This window comes from Panthera leo, chromosome A1 (assembly GCF_018350215.1).
Source record: "Panthera leo isolate Ple1 chromosome A1, P.leo_Ple1_pat1.1, whole genome shotgun sequence".
NCBI classification, from domain to species: domain Eukaryota; kingdom Metazoa; phylum Chordata; class Mammalia; order Carnivora; family Felidae; genus Panthera; species Panthera leo.
Window position 1 is genome coordinate 27,103,563 of NC_056679.1, and position 20,703 is coordinate 27,124,265.

At 44.8% G+C, this 20,703-nt stretch overlaps 1 protein-coding gene across 2 annotated transcripts in view; it reads left to right on the forward strand.

The window, feature by feature from the left end:
- Positions 1 to 20,703, forward strand: part of ENOX1 (ecto-NOX disulfide-thiol exchanger 1) — a 271,832-nt gene that overhangs the window by 111,533 nt on the left and 139,596 nt on the right. For both annotated transcript variants that reach the window (XM_042924563.1, XM_042924649.1), the window contains exons 5-8: positions 3,900 to 4,073; positions 5,624 to 5,830; positions 9,443 to 9,676; positions 20,004 to 20,216. In XM_042924563.1, coding sequence (XP_042780497.1) covers positions 3,900 to 4,073; positions 5,624 to 5,830; positions 9,443 to 9,676; positions 20,004 to 20,216 — 828 coding nt within the window. The remainder of the gene's footprint in view (positions 1 to 3,899; positions 4,074 to 5,623; positions 5,831 to 9,442; positions 9,677 to 20,003; positions 20,217 to 20,703) is intronic.

Consider the following 20,703-nt stretch of genomic DNA (forward strand, 5'->3'; position numbering starts at 1 on the left):
CCCAAGTGGGGGACGTATTACAGTTCGCGACGCCAGATCCTGGCAGCGGTAGGTGCCCAGTAAGTGCCAAATGAATGAGTGAAAGAAAGAAACTGTCATGCCTGAATACAAGACCCTAACCTCCCCTCTGAAAAAATGCTTGCCCAATTGATGAAACACTCACTGGGCTGTGTATGGATCGGTAAGCAGGACTTGTGTTCCTGCTTTTGTCTTGTCCGGTTGGAAGAAGACAACCAGAAAGAATCGTTGGCTCAGCTTTGGCCTTAGCACCTGCTTGCTTGGCTTGGCCTCCTTCCAAGGAGAAGCCGGACAGGGCTGCCGTCTTTGAAACAAATAGCCCTTCCTCTTGTTTAAGTACGGTTTCTGAAAGAAAGTTCTACTCTCTACTTAATTGGATTCTTTCTTGCTGCAAGTTAAGCCTTCTTCCTCTTTTCCGTGAGTGGAATGATAACTCTATCTCTGAAGTTCACAGGGGCACCTTTTCTGAGCAAGACAAGGAACTGCCTCTTAGAGCTTGAATTCTCTCTTCACCTTTGTCTTCCTGTGCATCTGTCTTTCTCCGACTCCCCAAAATTGTGCGTCTCCTTTAATGAGTTAGTACAGAATAGGTTCCTGTGCCATTTGAGAAAACAATTTCCATCTGTTCGTATATTGTTAACAAGTAATGGGTTCTTATTTAAAAAAATAAAAAAAAGGTCTAATCCTTCCCTACTTCCTCCTCTCAAATACTGAATCTCCGATCCTTTGAGGTCCAACATAATTTAAGTGTTAATTCCTTTCTAAGCTCTTTTCAAGCTACTGTACTCACCATGCAGATTTCATTAAACCTCAGAGTCTCTTCATATTGATGTCTCAGAAAAAGCAAAGTAACGCTTGCTCTATATTAAAATACTTTGCTCAAGAGCAGTGTCTTTTGTCCCCACTTATTTATTTGGCCTCCCAAAAGAAAACAGAAGTGCGTTACGACTAAAGAGAACACAAGCGCCGGGCTTCACATCTCATTTGTGAGAAACATCTGGTTATTACAATTCACAGGGTTTGCTGTCCTGAGCCGTTTCAGCCTTAAATCACCCTGTGTTGGCAAACAACAGAGAGGGCCAGGCCAGGAATGAAACAGACGAACCTTATGTACGGAATGAGATTAAATAAAAACATATGCATGCCAATATTTCGATTTCTAATATATTCACCTTGAAAGGCAATCTGTTGTTTCAGTGATCATCATCACTGAAGTCCTTGCAAGCAAATTTCTTAAGATGAGACAGGTAAGATGGGTCACTGAAAGCCATTCTGTTCGGGAACTTCCCCTTCAGACTTGGCATCTGGGACGGAAGGATACGTCTTAACTTTTTTAAAGAGAGGAGTGAATGTTCAGTAGTGACAGAGATCAGGTGAAAGATCAAGTCGGTTCATTCGAATGGAAACTTTGAAATAGTCAAGAGACGCATTTAAATACAGAGCCAGAGACCTAAGGGCCCTTGTGCAGACTCTGCCTTTTGTTTGCTTTGTGGTGTTGGGGATTTCACTTAACTGCTTTAAGCCTTAATTTCTTTATCTGTGAAACGGGAAAAAAGACCTGGGAAACTTCATGAGGACTTCAAATGACTAACCAAAGTGCCAGTCTTGTCTCTGTCACTTCCAAGCCTTTGTGTCTTTTGTGTATCACTTGTTTTGAGCAGTGTCAGCGCAGAATCCCTACTACTGCTCTAAGAGATTATTCAGCCAAACCATCCCATGTTACAGACGAAGAAACTAAGAACCATAATTACAGAAGAAGTACCTAGGATGTCAAGATGACTCCTCCGAACGAGAATGCTCATTTGGCATTTAGATTTAAGACCTTTTTTTTTTTTTTTTTTAAACCAAAGCACAACTGGAGAAAAGAACGCTCATTTTATTGAAGCCGTGCTGGCACATTGTCAAGTTAGATGGATCTCCTAATAAATGGGACAGCAGTCCTCCTGGGGTTATAGATCGGGATCACCCTGCTTATGCTGTTCAACCCAGAAAGAGAGTGGAAATATCCAGGGTAGCTGCAGGAAAGCTATGACAAACCTTTTCCCAGAAAGGAAAAGGTTTTGCTGGTGATTTCTATGCACTGGAGTATCTTAGTAAACAGAGGGCGTGACTGTCACTTCATCTGCCTCTGGGCTTGCTGGACCTTTTGGCACAGGTAAGCAAAGGGTGAGGCCATGCCACTAAGGCAGGGGCTTTCCAGGGTCAGAAGGGCCAGGAGGGAGGGATGGGAATGATCTAGGATGACGAGGGAGAAGAGATAGGAGAGTTTCACGGCTGAGGAGTAGTGGAGGGTCACCATGAATACTCCCGGTGATCTGTGCTCCTGTGTGTCTGCCTGGAACATCATCACGCTCCCAAGGAGACTGTCTGCTTTCTGCAAACAGAAAAACTCTCAGGAGAGGGATCCCCTTGCAGCTACTTTTAGGCACTCAGTGCATTATTGTAACAGTCCCTGCTTGTAAATAAATCTTACTTATTTAGGGTAAGAAAATCCCTGTATGGAGTACTGATGCATAGGGGCACTTGTACCCCAATGTTTATAGCAGCACTCTCAACAATAGCCAAATTATGGAAAGAGCCTAAATGTCCATCAACTGATGAATGGATAAAGAAATTGTGGTTTATATCCACAATGGAGTACTACGTGGCAATGAGAAAGAATGAAATATGGCCCTTTGTAGCAATGTGGATGGAACTGGAGAGTGTGATGCTAAGTGAAATAAGCCATACAGAGAAAGACAGATACCATATGGTTTCACTCTTACGTGGATCCTGAGAAACTTAACAGAAACCCATGGGGGAGGGGAAGGAAAAAAAAAAAGAGGTTAGAGTGGGAGAGAGCGAAAGCATAAGAGACTCTTAAAAACTGAGAACAAACTGAGGGTTGATGGGGGGTGGGAGGGAGGGGAGGGTGGGGGATGGGTATTGAGGAGGGCACCTTTTGGGATGAGCACTGGGTGTTGTATGGAAACCAATTTGACGATAAATTTCATATATTAAAAAAAAAAAAAAAGAAAGTCCCTGTATATCATCTTTGCAGTTACTTGTTTCATTACTGCACACACGCACACACACACACACACACACCAACACCACCAAAAAACAACTCATTGCTTATATTGGAAAACCCATTCCTTTTGCCCCCTTTCATTTTTTTTTTATACAGGGCGTAAATTTGTTGTTTTTATACAGGGCATAACGATTTCAGAAGGGTTGGTCAATTATTTGTTGATTGAATTAGAGGAAGAAAGTGTGATTATCCAATAGAATCCAGAAATGTACAGCTAATTTTGTGCCTGCATGTATATAACCCAGCCATGGTAATTATAATCACTCGTTGTTTTTTATTTCCTGGGGGAAATAGGTTAGGTTGGACCTGAATGTATCGTTATAAAGTATGCACATATAAATTGAACTTTTCTAAATCTAGGTCACTCGGGTAAGAAGGCTCTTTTGATAAAACCAGATTGACAATTAGATTCACAGGGCACTTCAATGTTAAATGGTATTCTTTCCACATTCTGGGTCATAAGGCAGTGTAAACAATACACTGCTGTTAAGAAACAGAAAATCACATTCACAATAACAGCAGAGCTTCATGGTGCGTGGTTTTCCACTTTAATAGGCTGTGTTCTGTTCTGCCATGTTAATATCTTAAGTAATATGATTTTCTTTTCATGTAGCTTTAAGTTCATCTTTTATTTTCTCTTTACCTTTCTGGAATAGCTTTCTATAATGCTACATCTTCAGGAGAAATTCCTAAAAAAAAAAAAAAAATAGAAAGCATAAAGCCGAATAATCTTTGCAAGCAAACAGCAAAAACAACGATGAAAATTGATTTCAGATCCTCCAGCCAAAATGTTATCTTGTGTACTTTTCAGACTCAATCTGTGTACCAGGCTTTGATCCAGGCCTCAACATGATGACTGGGATCACCCCCATTAACCCGATGATTCCAGGCCTGGGGCTGGTACCACCGCCACCACCAACAGAAGTGGCTGTCGTCAAAGAAATAATCCACTGCAAAAGTTGTACTCTTTTCCCTCAAAATCCAAGTAAGTGTTGCCTGTGAAAGATACTCATCAATTTAAACTTCTTTCTCTTCTTTCTTCCTTCCTTCCTTCCTTCCTTCCTTCCTTCCTTCCTTTCTTTCCTTCCTTCCTTCTTTCTTTCTCTCTCTTTCTTTCTCTTTCTTTCTTTCTTTCTTTCCTTCCTTCTTTCTTTCTCTCTTTCTCTTTCTTTCTTTCTTTCTTTCCTTCCTTCCTTCCTTCCTTCTTTCTTTCTTTCTCTCTCTCTTTCTTTCTTTCTCTTTCTTTCTTTCCTTTCTTTCTTTCTCTCTTTTTCTTTCTTTTTCTTTCTTTCTCTCTCTCTTTCTCTCTCTCTCTCTTTCTTTCTTTCTTTCCTTATTTCTTTCTTTCTTTCTTTCTTTCTTTCTTTCTTTCTTTCTTTCATGTAGCATTGTATTCACTTTCAGATCTGACTCAGAATTCTTCCACACGCAGGCACAAAGTGGAGGTCCATTCTCCATGAGGCCTTTGTCTCTAGATTAGCCCAAATGGATGGGGATGTGTCCATGTGTTGTATCCAGGAGCTGAATTGACACCTGAAGGCAGTATGTGTGATTTGGGGATATATATCCAGCATTAAGAATCTTTTTGCATGCAATGACATCTAGCATTTGCTGCAAAACATAGTGTGAAATATGTGAGCATTTCCATCCATCGTCACAAATGTAGGAGAAAAACTCCGAAATGTGCTTTGCTAGATGGAAAATTGAATTAATTTAGCAGTTTGCAATTCTGGGGGGAGGCTGCATCTCAGAGTTTCTGGGCCAAATTACATTTGCTTGAAGGAAACATACATTCGATGACATAAACGAGCCAGATTTTTTTTTTTTAATTTAGGCTCAGATACTAAGTTTATGGGCTTAAATAGCTAGAATTTTTTTTTATTCATATTAATCAGTGTTGCCTTTTTGAAGTGGACTTTTCAGGAGATTGCTTTAGTAATCTACATGTAAACTAGGTAAAATGTTGTGACAGTATAGGTTTTATCTTTTCCTACAGCCTTCCCCCAATGTAATCATTTGCTCATTTAAATGTGAATAATAATTTTTTTTTTAAAAAAAGTGGTTTTTCAGGCCCGATGTTTGCTGTTTCCCAGCCCAGCAAGTACTGCTTTAGGGTTGTGTTCCCAGTTTTCTGCCTTGCTGATCCATTATCCCGCAAGGAGACAAAGCCGATAACAAGCCCAAGTTTTCCATCATGTTGTCATTTCATCATGCTTTGTCCTTTGTGAGGTTTTTTCCCCCCGTTTTCTGGGCTTCTGTATTATGAAGGAGAAATGAAATTATGCTAACACTTGCATTATCTCTGTTCACGGACAAGCATAGCCAGTCTGTGTAGAAAGGAACACAGAAAGTTAAGGTTGGGGAGGGGAGAGGAGGTGAAAACAAGGCAGCCTGCCAGCCGTGTAGGTCGGTGTAGAAATCTATCCTTCCTCAGAATGGACACAGTTACTCTTCAAGTGTCACTTTCACCAGGTGAGCCAGGAAGAGGGCAAAGAAATAAAAGTCAAAACCCCTCTGTTTTGTTGTGATTAATAGATCTTCCACCTCCTTCCACAAGAGAACGACCTCCTGGGTGTAAGACCGTGTTTGTCGGGGGATTACCAGAAAACGCTACTGAGGAAATTATTCAAGAAGTCTTTGAGCAGTGCGGTGATATTACAGCGATTCGGAAAAGCAAGAAGAATTTCTGTCACATTCGCTTTGCAGAGGAATTCATGGTTGATAAAGCCATTTACCTTTCCGGTACTTTGCATTACATCGGGGGTTTTCTCAGCATTTTGTTACGTTTTGTGATGTTAATATGAGCTTATTCCCTTTTGCCTTAATGTACAATAAAGTCCTCACAGTTAAGGGCTGGAAAAGGAGGAACTCTGCCTTTTCCCTTGGCTGCCAGAAGCTCTACGCTAAGTCTGTGAGCGTTCCTCGCTGCACGAAGGGTTGCCCAACACCAGTCTTTAGGAATTCCACTGAGGTTCTAATTAATGTTCTCAAGTGCTTATTAGATGAAAAGCAATATTATGAAGACTGAGGGCCATTATTATTATTGGACGCCATTCCCGGGAGGAATAAAGTATGCTCTCGGCACAATTTCAGTTTTCCGGAAGCGGCTCACTTTCTAGACCCCAGGGTAGCAGGTCAGGATCAGTTCCTCGCAGGAAGTAGCCTGATGTCATTGCCACTTTAGGAGAAGGCCCGATATCATTGCCCAATTGCCAGTGCACTTAGATTGGTGAAGGCTGCCCTGTGGTATCTGCTCCTTTGGTGCCGGCTCATAGGGGAGATTTTTACAAATGCTGAAATTAGACCCAGTGCCGCCTATCGCTCTGTGGCTGTTGGAGCCACTGTAGGGAGTCTGTCATCCGGGCCTTTACCAAACCCAAGAACTACGCATCTGGTATTGGTATGTGGCTTTAGAAAGCTGTGCGCTTAGATTCAGCTCCCTGACATTCCCTCACGCTCTCCATCTTGCATGTTTCCCATCCATCACTCTGCACACCACCTCCCCGTTCCGGAGGCAAAGCTCATGAGGGAAGGTGAGAAAAGAATGGGGGAAAAAAAATACCTGAATGCCCCTGCCAGGCTTAATTTCTGCAGGCAGCTCCCTTCCCCCCCACGGAACACTCTTGCGAACCCCAGCCGCCTCGGGGTTATTCCGACACTGCTATGATTTTGCGGAGTAGAGCTGGCGTAGAGATGTGGAGGACTTTAAAACCCTTATTCCAAGAAAACCTAACAAAGTGGGGAAAAGTTCTGAAAGCCTTCTAAAGGAGATGGAAGACGAAACACAGAGGAAAATATTTTACAGCGCACAAACAGCTACGTGTTTTGCTTCCCATATCTTCTTGGGCCACAGCATCAGAGTACTCTTGTTACACAGGTGGTGGCTCTGTCACCAGCATGCCTGGCGACGGGTCTCACGGGTCTCACGTGCCTCGGGCTAGAATACCTCTCCCTGGCTTCCATTTTCTCATCTGCAAAACTGAGGCAGCAACAGTACTAACTTATAGGATTATTATGAGGAACGAATCAACATAATGGATATCAAGTGCTTAGCAGGGCACCGACAACAATAGGAACCATCCAGGAAATGGTTGTTTTTAACACAAATATCCTGAAGATGATAAAAGAAACACGGAATCTTATTTCTCATGGACCCTGCCTCGGAAAGCCGGGTTCTAATCACAGCTCTACCAATAAAAGTATTACTTTACCCCACCTGATTAAATGAGAGGGTTAGAGTAGATCAAAAGTGCTTTTCAACGCCAGCATAACACAATGTTTAGACCCAGTCAGAAGCGCCTTGAGACGTCGCCAAAGATGAACAGGCCCAAATTTAGGCACGTGGAAGGTATTTCTCTATTGATTCCTTGATGCTAGGCTTTGCCCCACTTGGACCCTGGTCCTGCTGCTTAGCCGGGCGCCTGATTGCTCCTTGGTCTGCCCCTTTGCGGCAAGGAGAGCCCACAGCTAAGGCCTCGCCTCCAGCTTCCCTGCCTGGGGGCACAGGGGTCTCCCAGCTTTACCTCCATCGCCCTAGGAAGGTTGCACATCAGTCCCGGGAGGATCTGGAAGGCTGCTTATTCGGAGGGGTGGGGGGGTGTGGGGGCAGAAGGCTGCCCCTCCCGTGTGCAAGCTCCTGCAAGCCCGTGCCCAGCTGGAAGGCCTAATTTTAGGACCGTGTTCACATTTGAAGGCCAAGCTAATTTTAGGCTCAGCCTCATCAGGATCTCTTTTTAAGGCCTTAATGATGATGTTTCGGTGAAAGAGAGGGTACATTTTGGAACAGAAATATCTGAAAAGCGATGCTGTGGACACGGGCAGGAGAAAGTCCCTTGGCCAGTGGGGACTGCTAGCCAGTCTCAGGTGCCACCCGCTCAGCTGTTATGTATATATCACCGTGGCCTGCCGACTTGTTACGTCGCTATGGCCCAGCACCAAGATACACTCTGCTTTAGCATGAATTCTGCTCATCTATGACGGGATGTTTACGTGTGTCGTAGGTATTGTTACATCTTCCCATTTTTAGAGAACACCATTTGAACCTAGGAGGGAGAAGGGCACAACAGGAATCAGATGTGAGATCTGTTTTGTGTTTGCAACTTCTCAAAGGTGTGAAGTGCCCTACAGGGGAGAAGTCAGCCTCTACAGGGATTTTCAGCTGAGCTCCAACCCAGATGCCAAGATAATCCATTGAAATCTACCATAGAGATCTTGAACATCAGTGCAGGGCAGCCTGGCATTTCACAGTGGTGTCTCATTTGCAAAGCCCCTACACAGCAAAAGTGCTCATTTTGCTGTCTCCTCTGGCAGCCCCAACAGCTGTGATCCTGCTGGGACCTGAATTTATGTTTTTAAAATCTGAGTGCCCCAAACTGAAGAGCAGCCTCAAAGCCAAGTCTTCCTTCATTTGAAGTTAGGCTAGCTGTCTGGTTTCAGTTCTGTTTGCGTTGATGTCTCAGATCGAGTGTCTGCACATCATCTGCTTGTAAGTTGGGTAGCTCACCGCAAATCCCCCGAAGATTCCCAGGCCCCTGTTTTTGGTCTAGCTCTGCGTTCTTGCGCAGGCTCCCGTGGCCTTCAAAGATCGCATGGACAATTTGTGCAGTGCTGCGTGCCAGATGAGGTAGTGCAGGGCTGTAAGGAAGGCAGCAGCACGGCCTCTTGATTGAAGGTAAAATATTCTCCCGCGTGCCCCAGAGGATAAGTGGAAATAAAACAGCATTGCAAAATTGCCTTGGTGATTGTGGCTTTTGCAGCTGCTGAGAGAGAATTGAGCAGCATTTTCTAGGGGAATGAAGCGGTAACATGTGAATGAGGTGCTGCGGAATTTACTTTGTGGATCTTTTTAAATATCACAGATATTCTTTATTTACCCCTGCTCCACCTTTTTCTAAAAAGAATTTAAGAGCACTTACGCAATGGAGTTACCGTAAATCAAAAATAGAAAAAAAACAAAGCCATAAAATCGGGGAGCCGGGAGGGAGAACGCTACGTGCCAAATTTGTTTCGGAGCTTCCTGGAAGCCAGAGGGAAGAAGGAGTTACCGTAAGTGCCCTGGTTCTTGAGGTCATCCTCTTAGTAACAGTGGCTTGCAAGATGGGTAGGTGACCCTCTGAGATGCCTCCCAGGAGGGGGTTTATCCCCAAATCCCTAATTAGCTGAACTTGGCCGTGCTTCCTGATGGCTGGGGAGAAGGGTAACTGCTTCCCACCTGCTACGGGCAGAGCGCCCTTGCTATGGGCAGAGAAAGAGGCGAAAGCACCCGTATCGCGCCCTCGCTGAGGGCCTGGGCGACGCTTTGCCCTCATCGTGCTGGTGACCTTGTGACGGGACCGGCCTTTCCGTTGCTTTCAGGTTACCGGATGCGATTAGGGTCTAGCACGGACAAGAAGGACTCGGGCCGCCTCCACGTGGACTTCGCCCAGGCCAGGGACGACTTCTACGAATGGGAATGCAAGCAGAGGATGCGCGCGCGCGAGGAGCGGCACCGGCGCAAGCTGGAGGAGGACAGGCTGCGGCCGCCCTCGCCGCCCGCGATCATGCACTACTCGGAGCACGAGGCTGCCCTGCTGGCCGACAAGCTGAAAGGTAGGAGGCCGCCGTCCCGGGCCTGCCCGGGCAGTAGCCCCTGCCCACTGACTGAGGGAGGAGCCCTGTGAGCCCCAAGCACCCCCGGCGTCTCCGCCCCTACACCTGCTGATTTCCTGCAGGCGAGGTCACCCCCGAAGCTTCCCCCTGCCGCCTGAGACAGAGCCCTGCCTCTTCCCGCCTGTGTCCTCCGTGCAGGTGCGTGTTGTCACTGAGCACGACTCACGGAAAGAGGGGAGAGGAGTCGCACGCAGAAGGCCCAGAGCTGGCTCCTGTCTTCCCACCTGTGACGAATGAGCTAGGCTAGTGTCCCCTCCCGTGGTCGGGATCCCTGCCTTCAGAGATGGAGTTGAAGGGTCACTGCTAACACCTATGGAATAATTGGGGGCAGGGGACACTAGTGTATGTCACTTCTTTAACGTTTGCTGTGCTCCTCTCACGTGTTTGATGCTGTGGGGGAATAAAGGCATATGGGGGCTTTAGTACCTGCCCCAGGGAACTACAGATGATTGGGGAGGGGCCGGAATTTTAAGTCAGGACCACCTGTATGTGTGAATTCCCTTCCATCACCCATCAGAGTTGTATCATCTGAGCCGCATCTGCATTTTACAGGCAAGTGACGAGTGACAGTCAGACCTTCCTCAGGCCGTTGGGCGTGTCAGGTTTTAAGGAGAGAAGGCGGGTTGCAGTCACTGGCCACATGTAGGTGTCTCAAGTAAGCGATTAACTCAAGTCCAAAGCCAATGGCATGATTGCCGACCGATGTATGAGCAACGCGCTTTGGGAACACAGGGGCGAGTGTCAAGGAAGGTATATCAAGAAAATCATCACAGAGGAGAACTGTGCGGGAGAAACAAGGGTCCCCCCTGCCCCCCAGGAGAAAAAGGGCCTAAATACATCCTGGTCAGAGGCTGGAGCCCCAGGAGAAAAGACACAAGGAAGCAGAGAGGAATTTGGCCCAGGAGGAGAAAGGCACGTCACCTGTCCCAGCGTACACGAGAGCTGCATGGCAGCTTCTAGAGCGAGGTGAAGTGGGAAGAACAGTTGGGGGCCAGCGGGCAGAGCCCTGAAGGCTGCCGCTGGATTTGGGTTTTGTTCCTGAAGCAGCGGAGAGGCCATTAAAGATTTCTCATGAGAAGAGAGATGTGATTGATCGCTTGGAGTGTTTTAGAGCATAGCTAGTATATTGCTGGGAATGTGCAAAGTGGATTGGATGTTTTCATTAAATGAAATGTATGAAAGCTGCCCCAAACCTATTTTAGGACGATTGGAGGTTGACATTCTATATCTTTAAAAGAGAATTCTTTTATTTCTTCTAAACTTTATTTATTTATTTATTTGGAGAGAAAGACAGTGAGTGGGGGAGGAACAAAGAGAGAGAGAGAGAGAGAGAGAGAATCCCAAGCAGGCTCTGCACTGTCAGCACAGAGCCCAACGTGGGGCTCGAACTCACGAACTGTGAGATCATGACCTGAGCCCAAATCAAGAGCCAGACGCTTAACCGACTGAGTCACCCAGGCACCCCGAGAATTGTTTTGAAACGGGCTTCTGCTTCTAGCCGTTTTCCCCCGGTCCGGCCTTGAGAACCCCTAATCAGCTGCAATTGTGACTGAAATGCCCCACTGTGACTACCAGGCCAGTCTTGCTTGTTGTGCTGCTCTGAAAGGGCCTGTCTTACAGACGTAAACACGTAGGTCATTGTCCCTTCAACAAAAAGCATACACAGTGCAAATACAGGCATCATCTCCCCTTTCCATTCAGGCTACAAATCACAGGGAGTGGCCAGGAGGAGAAAGAACAACATCCTCAGCCGGGAATGTGGATTTTGGAACAAACTGGCTTTTTTTCTTTAATATCCTGTACATTGTGTATTATCGGCTTACGCGCTACACCTAGACGTGACAAAAACTAGCACCTTGGTTCTGTGACCTCTTGGAGAAGTTTCACAGAAGTCTGGCATCCCCCTGTTCTTTTTAAGAAACCAGCACGGAAACGTCTGTGCACGTAAGAGGAACGTGGCATTGCCTTCCCTGCTGGAGGATCACAGATTGGGATGTCAATTTGGTGAAGTAATTTGCAAGCTTTGCCATTTCAAAAATATATATTTATATAGATGAGTATAATTTGCAGAATTTCGAAGCTGCACCTTTGCCAAGTACTGTGTGATCCCTTGAGAGAACAGATTGGAAAATTTAATAGATGGCAGTTACAGTAGAATGAACTAGCTGGGGATACATCTCAGGCAACAGTCAGGTAATATCAAGCTTGACAATTTCAACCCAAGCACAGAATTTGGAATATAAACAGCATTTAATTGCCTAGGAAATTGGCTGCCTCAGAGAGGAAATCCACTCCATGCTCCTTATAACGCTGCAAAGCCAGACAGGAGGAGCCAAGGAAACTGCTGCCCTGAAGATGATTTCATTGATGTAGGGATAAAAAAAAAAAAAAAAAAAAAAAAATGCAGTCAAAACCCAAGGTAAAGAAGCCTGGATAAAAAAGAAAATGGAACTGCAATCTGAAAATACCTAATTGGATTTGATTTTTTTTTTTTTCCCCTCCACTGGGAAATCATACTCTCTTAGGTTTATTCCATTTTCCCCCATTTTACATTGTACTTGTTTATTCTTGCAGTTTCCTTTTGGAAAATCAGCTTTATCTAGCAACATCTGTACAAGCCAACCCTATGTATGACCCACAAGGCCCTCCACTGCATCCTGCCTAGTGTTAAAACAATGCACATAGTAAATGCTTAATTCCTTTTTCTCTTCCTCAGCTATTTGGATCTCTTGAGTATGTTGCATTTCTGGGCAGTGGTGCCATCGGGCGTGATCGGAAATGTGCAGGCAGCCATCATCCCACTTGTGGGGCTCTTTACCATATATCTGGGACCTTGCTAAGCACCGCAGGGAAGACAACAGCATGCAAGCCTCTACTTCACAGCGTTTAGGCTTCTGGAATGATAGAGGCAATTACAAAGCACCGTATACTTCCCACTACCGTGTGTGAGAAGTGCCCCGTGCCTTCCCAGGAGTGACTCGGGACCCAACTGGACAGTGACGGGGTGAGGGGGCAGATCTTCTGAAACCAGCTAACCCCAGATTCTGTGGCCACGGGGCCCTCTTGAAGGCGGAGGAAACTTCGAGTTGTAATTGTGTAGTGTCTAAGGCAGCGTCTGTTGCGCTAATACAAATTCTAAAAAAGAAAATTAGCGGGCACCCTGCTGATTAAATAGACATTGTTCTGAGACAATTCAACTTAATGAAGACTGACTGGGAAGTAACTGCTCACAGACCCAAAGTTTATAGCATGGCTTTGAGAAAGTGAGCAGGAGCTCAATAACACCATAATTACACTTTATTGGAAACAGTAGCACCAGGCAGATGAGATAATGAATTTCAGTGTGTCTAACACAGACCATCCACCCCTGGAGGAACCCTGTGTTTGGACTGGGGAAGGAAGAGATTGATTAGACGGTGAGAAAGATGATATCCTCATTCACTGGAGATTTCTCCTGGCAAGAGCATTTAAAAGTTTTTGTGTACTTTTCCCCCCTTTGGAAAGCTTCGCATAATCTTTCATTATGCGATGAAATGAAGAGTTTCTCTGTGCCATCAGGTGAAGTTTTGACAAAGCTCTGAAGCAGTGCCCTTGGGATCCCCTGATGTGTCATCATGAATTCAGTTCTCCTGGGATCCGCATTCATAATTTCTGGAGGGCTAGGCTCTGATTTGCATACAGAATGGCCCAGTGTCAGTCTGCCAGAGGCAGAAGGGGAGGGAGGGCTGCCGGCATTTTGCTGCGGCGGTTGTCAATATTTATGGTTCCAAGAAAGTAAAAATCAATAATGCTCTAAGCCAAGTGGAAGTTCCATTAGCTAAAAGCCAGGCTTCCGTCTTAGGGCAAGGGAAATAAGCACAGGAGCCTGTTGGAGAATCACTTCCGTGGGTGTCACTGACCTTCACAGAGGCAAGACAGGCCGTTTCACCTAGAAACATTTTGCATGACCCCAAAGCAGGAATAATCAGTGCATTTTCATATTGCCACCCCCTCCCTTAATTTTTTTTCATTTTTACAGGTACTGAGTAATTGGGGGAGATTGTGTGTGTGTGTGTGTGTGTGTGTGTGTGTGTGTATGTGTTGAAGGGAGAGGAGTGCATTAACCATTTGTCTCGCCTCTCCTGCGATCTGTGATTTGGGGGATAGATAAGGTAACAACACCCCTTTTAATGGTTAATTGAGTAGCCAGAAGAATGGAGACTTGCTTAGAGATGTCCAGGCTTGAGGGACGTTTTAGGACTATTGTAGTAGGAGTGCTTGGGCCATCCTGGAATCCTCATTCTGCTTGGATCACTATGTGACTCCACACTGTGAGCTATTTCCAGCTATCATAAACGCCAGAAATCAGTGACAGCATTCACTGTGTGTGTGTGTGTGTGTGTGTGTGTGTGTGTACGTGTGTCTGTATCCCCATTTTTGGAGGAAAAAATTGTGTTGTAGAACATCTTCCTTTTATCTCATTCTTGGGATATGTTATTCAAACACTGATCTCCTCTCCTGTTATTCCTTTATAGACCCAGCCATAAATAAGGGTACTACAGCCCGCCTAAGTTTTCATATTCAGTGCTCATGGCCTGGCTCTCATCCTACCTATTGTTCTGAAAATCAAGGCCAGATCTCCCTCTGCACACAAAGGGGGAAAAAAAACCTGCTTACCAATTTGAGGCCTTTTTCCCCTTGATTATCGGTTTGTCACTTTGATTGAAGTTCACCACGTTCCCACCTGCTGAGTCCTGGGCTCTGTGTCCTTGTCCTAGAGTGACACATGCAACTATTGCATGGACCTGGCCTTTAAGGAGCTACAGTTCAAAGGTGGCTAAAGCATGCTCTGGCAGTGGAAACATAACTTACAAATATATAATTGACACGTGCCTATGATTTTGTTTAACTCATTCATTAATGAGAGAATCAGTAAGGTGTTAAAACTGGTTCAAAAGAAAATGTGCTTTATAATGATTGGTATTTTCTACTGGACGATAGTTCGTCTGTGTTGTTATGGAGAATTATTCACATTGTTATCAGCTCCCCACAATCTATGTTCTGTCCCTAAAGGGTTGTAAGATAGCCTAGTCAAAGGCAATTAAAGATTCACTCCCCTATAGAATCAGATAATTCCGGGGCTGGGGGGCGATGGAGAGGGTCTTCTGGGCCATGCCCAGGATTCCGCTACAAAGATCTGCAGTAGTCTCTATGCCCATTTCCAAGTCTTTGACATTTTTTTCACATTTTCTTTTCTGGGACAGGGATGACGGATGTTTAAGCACCTGTTCTTTAAATGGGGGCAGGGAGGTTAGGGACAGGGATTCACAGAGCTCAGAAGAATCACGTCAAACCCTTTCAGTAACCTCCACTATCTCAGGTGCCACTTTCCATTTCAAGGTCTCGTGATCTTTTAACATAGATGAGCTCCCAGCCAGTTTCCCTGGTTTTCACTGACTGATTTCTTCCAGTGCTTCCAAAACTTTAATGTGCATTTGAATCACTTGGAGTAGGAGATTCTGAATCAGGAAGCCTGAGTCAGGGTGAGTCTGCATTTTCAAGGAGCTCCCAAATGAGGCTCAAGCTTAGTCTTTGAATGGCGAAGATTTATCCCATATGCAGTTTTTGAAGCGCCTCCTGTGTCACAGGTGCTCAATAAACATGGAAGAGAGGGACAGAGAAGGAGGTTGATGAAGTCTGAAGGAGCCAGAAACAAAATGAGATGGGTATGGGATTCAGGTAGTGACAGTAAAGGGATAATAGTCATTACAATATTATTTATTCCTCACAAAACTAAAAGCAATCATTATCTTCCCAGAATTAAAAATGCTTTCAAAAAGATTTTTGAGTCATTTGATAAGCTGCTTAGCGCCTTTCTGCAGAAGGCTCTGCTTCTCTGTGATTATCTGACATCATTCTTAACTTTCATTGCCAGTGGCGATGACCTCAGAGGCCTGAAGGGTAAAAGGACCAGCTAGCCTAAGTGCCAGAGAACATTTATCTCTGGGAGACAATGTGAAAACACTCTTTAACATGAAATTAAAATGTTTATTACTGGGGCGCCTGGGTGGCTCAGTCAGTTAAGTGTGTGGCTTAGGCTCAGGTCATGATCTCACAGTTTCAGATTTCGAGCCCGGCATCTGACTCTGCAATGACAGTGCTCCCTCTCACTCGCTCGCTCTCTCTCTCTCTCTCTCAAAATAAATAAGCTTTAAAAAATGTTGATTACTAACTGATGTTTCCGAACTTCTGACCATCGAATTTGTGGCTCTCTAGCGAGAATCACTGCAAGTCTATTAGAAATAGTGTAACCCAATATAGATAAATTGCCAAGTGAAAAACTCAGAGTGACCAGAAGATTGCAGTATGTTTTAGAAGTTTCATTCTCACGTTAGCCCTTCAAAACTGGAGACAGATCCATAAGCCAACCATTGACTATATAGAGTGACTGATGTTTTAGTAGAAGGATATGGAGGGAATTGTGAAAACGTAGCAAATGGACGCTCAATTCATGTTAGGGTTACAGAAAAGCTGCTTTGATGAAAGACACTGAGGCTGAATCTTGAGGGAAACGTAACAGTTACCCAGGTGTCCAGAAACGTGAAGGCTCCTGGAATGAACACACAGAGCACGGAAAGGCAGGGAGGCGTGGCCATGGTGCTTACCAAAGAGGAGAATGGTAAGGGAAGGGGGGTTGAAGGGGAAAATGCAAATCAAGAAAAGCCATGAAGCAGACATGTGCGGTAACCCAGGTGTGACGTGGTAAGGACCCTGGTTAGAAAACACTGCACAATTTTTAATGAGCAAATGGTCCATATTCGCCCGTTAATACGGCAATTTTCCCAGCTCTTGCTGTGGAAAAAGGCACGTCTGCCCATTCTAGTTTCTAAACTGCACCCGTGTTCAGAGTTATGCCTGAGCATGTTCACAGGAAGTATTTGGAATTTTTGTAAATGCATCTTTGATGTGATTTTTATGAGCAGTGTTAATTTCTTTTCACATGAATAGCTTTAATAATGCTGCCATCTAAATCCTGTTTAAATTAGTTTATATTGTTTTCTGTTTTCTCAGTGATCTTTCCACTGAATCCAAAATTGAACTTACAGTTGGATATTGAAAATGACCGCTCCCAATACACTTCTGTAGCCATTCAGAGTGAGTTGCTGAGTTAGTCTTAATTAATATAAAGTCACTTCTTACGTAGCAACAGATACTGACCGAACTTACCGATTGTGCCTTAACTAATGTTTTCACATTTAATTTGCATGTCAGTACACCAATTATATATTGGCCTGGAAGTTTCAGAAAGTTCAGAAATGAGGATGAAATTGGGAGTTCTCGAAACTACATACATCTTTTAAGCTAAGCTAATGGAATTTTGCGTGCTATTGACTTGTGCTACATATTTTTTAACACTTGTTAAAATGTGAGCAAGTCTCTTCCCTGCTTACTTTTTTTTTTTTAATTTTTTTTAATGTTTATTTATTTTTGAGACAGAGAGAGACAGAGCATGAATGGGGGAGGGGCAGAGAGAGAGGGAGACACAGAATCGGAAGCAAGCTCCAGGCTCTGAGCCGTCAGCCCAGAGCCTGATGCGGGGCTCAAACTCACGAACCGTGAGATCGTGACCTGAGCTGAAGTCGGACGCTCAACCGACTGAGCCACCCAGGTGCCCCCACCCCCTGCTTACTTTTTAAATTGTATATTTTCAATTGCCCAGTCCTAAAACTGCTGTTTCTCTTTTTGAAAACTATCAATTAACTCTGATCTGCTGGTGAACTTATGCCCTCCGTCCTGGACAGGAAGAAAAATAAAGTTTGGTTTTCAGGTCATTTGAGCAAACACACATTTTTAAATTTTAAGTGTGTTCTCCCTGACAGTAAATTAGTGTATTTACGAACTGAGTTACCACAAGCAAGAGAAAGAACAACCAGTAACAGGAGGGAAAGACGGATGGAACGGGGATGTTCTATCTCCTTGTAAGGTTGACAACAAAATCTTAGAGGGTTTTTTTTTCCCCCCTCTGTGTTATATACAGATAAAAGTCCCAGGAAAGGCGAGAAATGGTACATGAAGTCAGTGTTTTCTTTTTTGTTGTTATTTTTTAAGAGGGGAGGAAAAAAAGACTTCTTATAAGTGTTAGGTTTATTCATGCTGTCTTTTGGGAGGTCCATTCTCCTAACATCTATTGGCGGGGAGAGAGGTAGCGAGTATGCGCGGGAGGCAAAATTTATTCTGACTGTAACGGTCACAGTGGGCCTCTCACAAACATAATGCTAAATTATGGGCCTCTCCATGGGCTGAACGTAATGTTAAGTTGTATGATGGATTTTATCTTACACAAGCCGCTCCGGTCCATGAAATGAGATAAGAAACCACTGCAGCTGGAGTTCACCGAGGGTTGAGCTCAGCCTGAAATTCCGGAGTTAACAAAATTGGATGAGCCAGCTGTGAGACTGCACGCGTGTGTTCTGTGCCTGTGCGTGGAGATTTTCGAGGAAGGGCGTCTTTCCCTCGCAGGGTGCCCAGTGGGCCAGTTCTCTCCTCTGGCCCAAGTGTGAGGGCAGAGGGGGGCAGGTTTGCCCTGAAAAAAGGCTTTGATCCCCAACCCCAGACTGCCTCTGCCTCTGCCTCAGGGGGAGAGGGCCTGGGTGGGTGCTGATGGGTAGCGTGTGTCTGATCGCTACTTCCACCCTGGAAAAAGCAGAGCACGCTCCACGCACCCTGGGTCAGGCTGACCCTGCCTTCGTTCCGGGTGCGTACCTCTGGGCAAGCAACAGCCACAGCAAGGAAGTTGTGCCCCCGTCTGGGAGAGGGACTCTGGCAGAAAAGGTACTAATGGTGTTTCTACGGCGCACTATGAAATTCACAAAGCACCCCCACGAACGAAGGCTTTGTATGCTGTATAACATGCCAACAGCAAGTGGTTGATTAAAGAACATCTGGTGAATGAGATAAAATAGAACTCCTTTACCAAACATGAATCACGCTCCGTCCAGTCATCTGGGGGGTATATATGTATATGCGTTTGTATGCATATATAAACAATATATAACATAGGAAATAAATGCACACACAAACACACACACACAACGCATAAGGAGGTTTTTGATCTTCCTCCAGGAGAGGGAACATAATAGGCACTCAGTATTTACCAAATAAATTCTAAGAATCTACATCGTCCGGTGTAATTTTGCTCCCAATTTTTAGAATTCAGAGTCTACCTCGTTTTCTGGAAAAATGTAGGATATTTTCCTTAAGTCACATGTTCCAAGGGTAGAAAAATTCAAGTGGAAGACTTCTCCCCTCCAGTTTGCCTGGGAAGTACGCAGTGAGCCTTCAGCAGTAGGATCGATTAATGTTGTGATAATTGACATACAGCTTCCAGTTCTAATTAACTTAATTACCTTCAGACTTGCTTTTTTTTTTTCTACTTCTAAGCCATACAACACAGGTCTGTTCCAGTAACCATTCCCAAACAGGCAAGTTTACTTGTTTTCTTTCAGATAAACTTTATCATTTATTTACAGGTGGAACCTCATTGCCCACTCCGTGCACCCCACCCCCTCCACAGCACACACATACCTCGAACCAAGTTCAAGTGGACTCTAGTAGGCTTCCAGATAGCTTCCACAGACAACACTGACCACTCAGGGAACAAGCCCTCTTTTGTTGAAAACAAGGAAATGTTTTGTTTTTCAGCTGAATCGAGGCTGTTTTATTAAATGTAAAGCGAAATTAGTTTTGAACTGGAGCAGAAAAAGAACTGACTAATTCCTACAACCCCTTTGGGAACAATATCTTCTGTTACATCCGGTTTTAAAATAGTCTAATCTGTCATCCATATTTTGCCACTAACTCAGCTGAATCTAAGTCATACAACTAGTTTCACTGTATAATAGATCTGATAAGAGAATCTTGAAAAATGCAGTAGGGACCCAATAGGTTAATGACAGTTTTCTGAGCCACTCTTGAGAAAGAGAAATCAGGATTTGGTGCGCCATGTTACCAAGAATGCCCAGAACAGATCTAAAACTAAGCTCACCGGGTTGGTAGATGAGAGAGTGAGCTGCCATGTATTTCTTGGATGGCTCTATGACACCATAGAGTCAGATGTGAAAGGGAAGGCTAAGAAACGCTAGCACGGTTAGCCTTAGGGAAGCTAATTCGTCAAGTTCCAAAGATGTATCCATTAAGATGGCCCATGTTCTGTCTTTTGAGAAGAACCAGAGGAAAGTACGTGTCCTTGCCTTGGCATGATTTGTACTTGGTGGTTTTCCATTTCCAGATGATAGCAAGTTTTCAGAGGCTATCACAGTGCTACTCTCCTGGATTGAGCGAGGGGAAGTTAACCGGCGTTCTGCCAACCAGTTCTATTCCATGGTGCAGTCAGCCAATAGCCACGTCCGCCGGCTGATGAACGAAAAAGCCACCCATGAGCAGGAGATGGAAGAAGCCAAGGAGAATTTTAAAAATGCCTTAACTGGAATCCTCACTCAATGTAAGTAAAATTTGGGGGGCCATCTGTTTTGCTGTGGTTTTGCCTTTTCTTTTGTATTCATTTAGTTTTTGTTTTCATGTGGGGGTAAGTAGATCAATAATTTCCCATTTTACTCCATATCAAATGGCACACCTCATAACCGATTTCATGTTCTGTGGCAACTTGGAGGAACACGGACCCCGCCCTGAGAGCTTACTTCTCAAGGTGAGCAACATTTCTGTAGCTTTTCCTCAGAACACCAAACCCGGCCACCGGGGCAGGGCACCAGATGCTTCTGTGCCTGCTGGACCCACCGCAGCTCACAGCACACCTGCAGGGTGGCCACCCTTTACCTGGGGGCCGTCCCCACAGACCTGTGTGTCCTCCCAGTGCTGGGACAGTAGGAAGCAGACCCCGAACACATTGTCCTTGAGCTCTGTTTAGGAGGAAGGTATCATCAGAAAAACTCCTCCCCAGGATCCTTTATTTGAGGTGAGCTCTGGCTGTC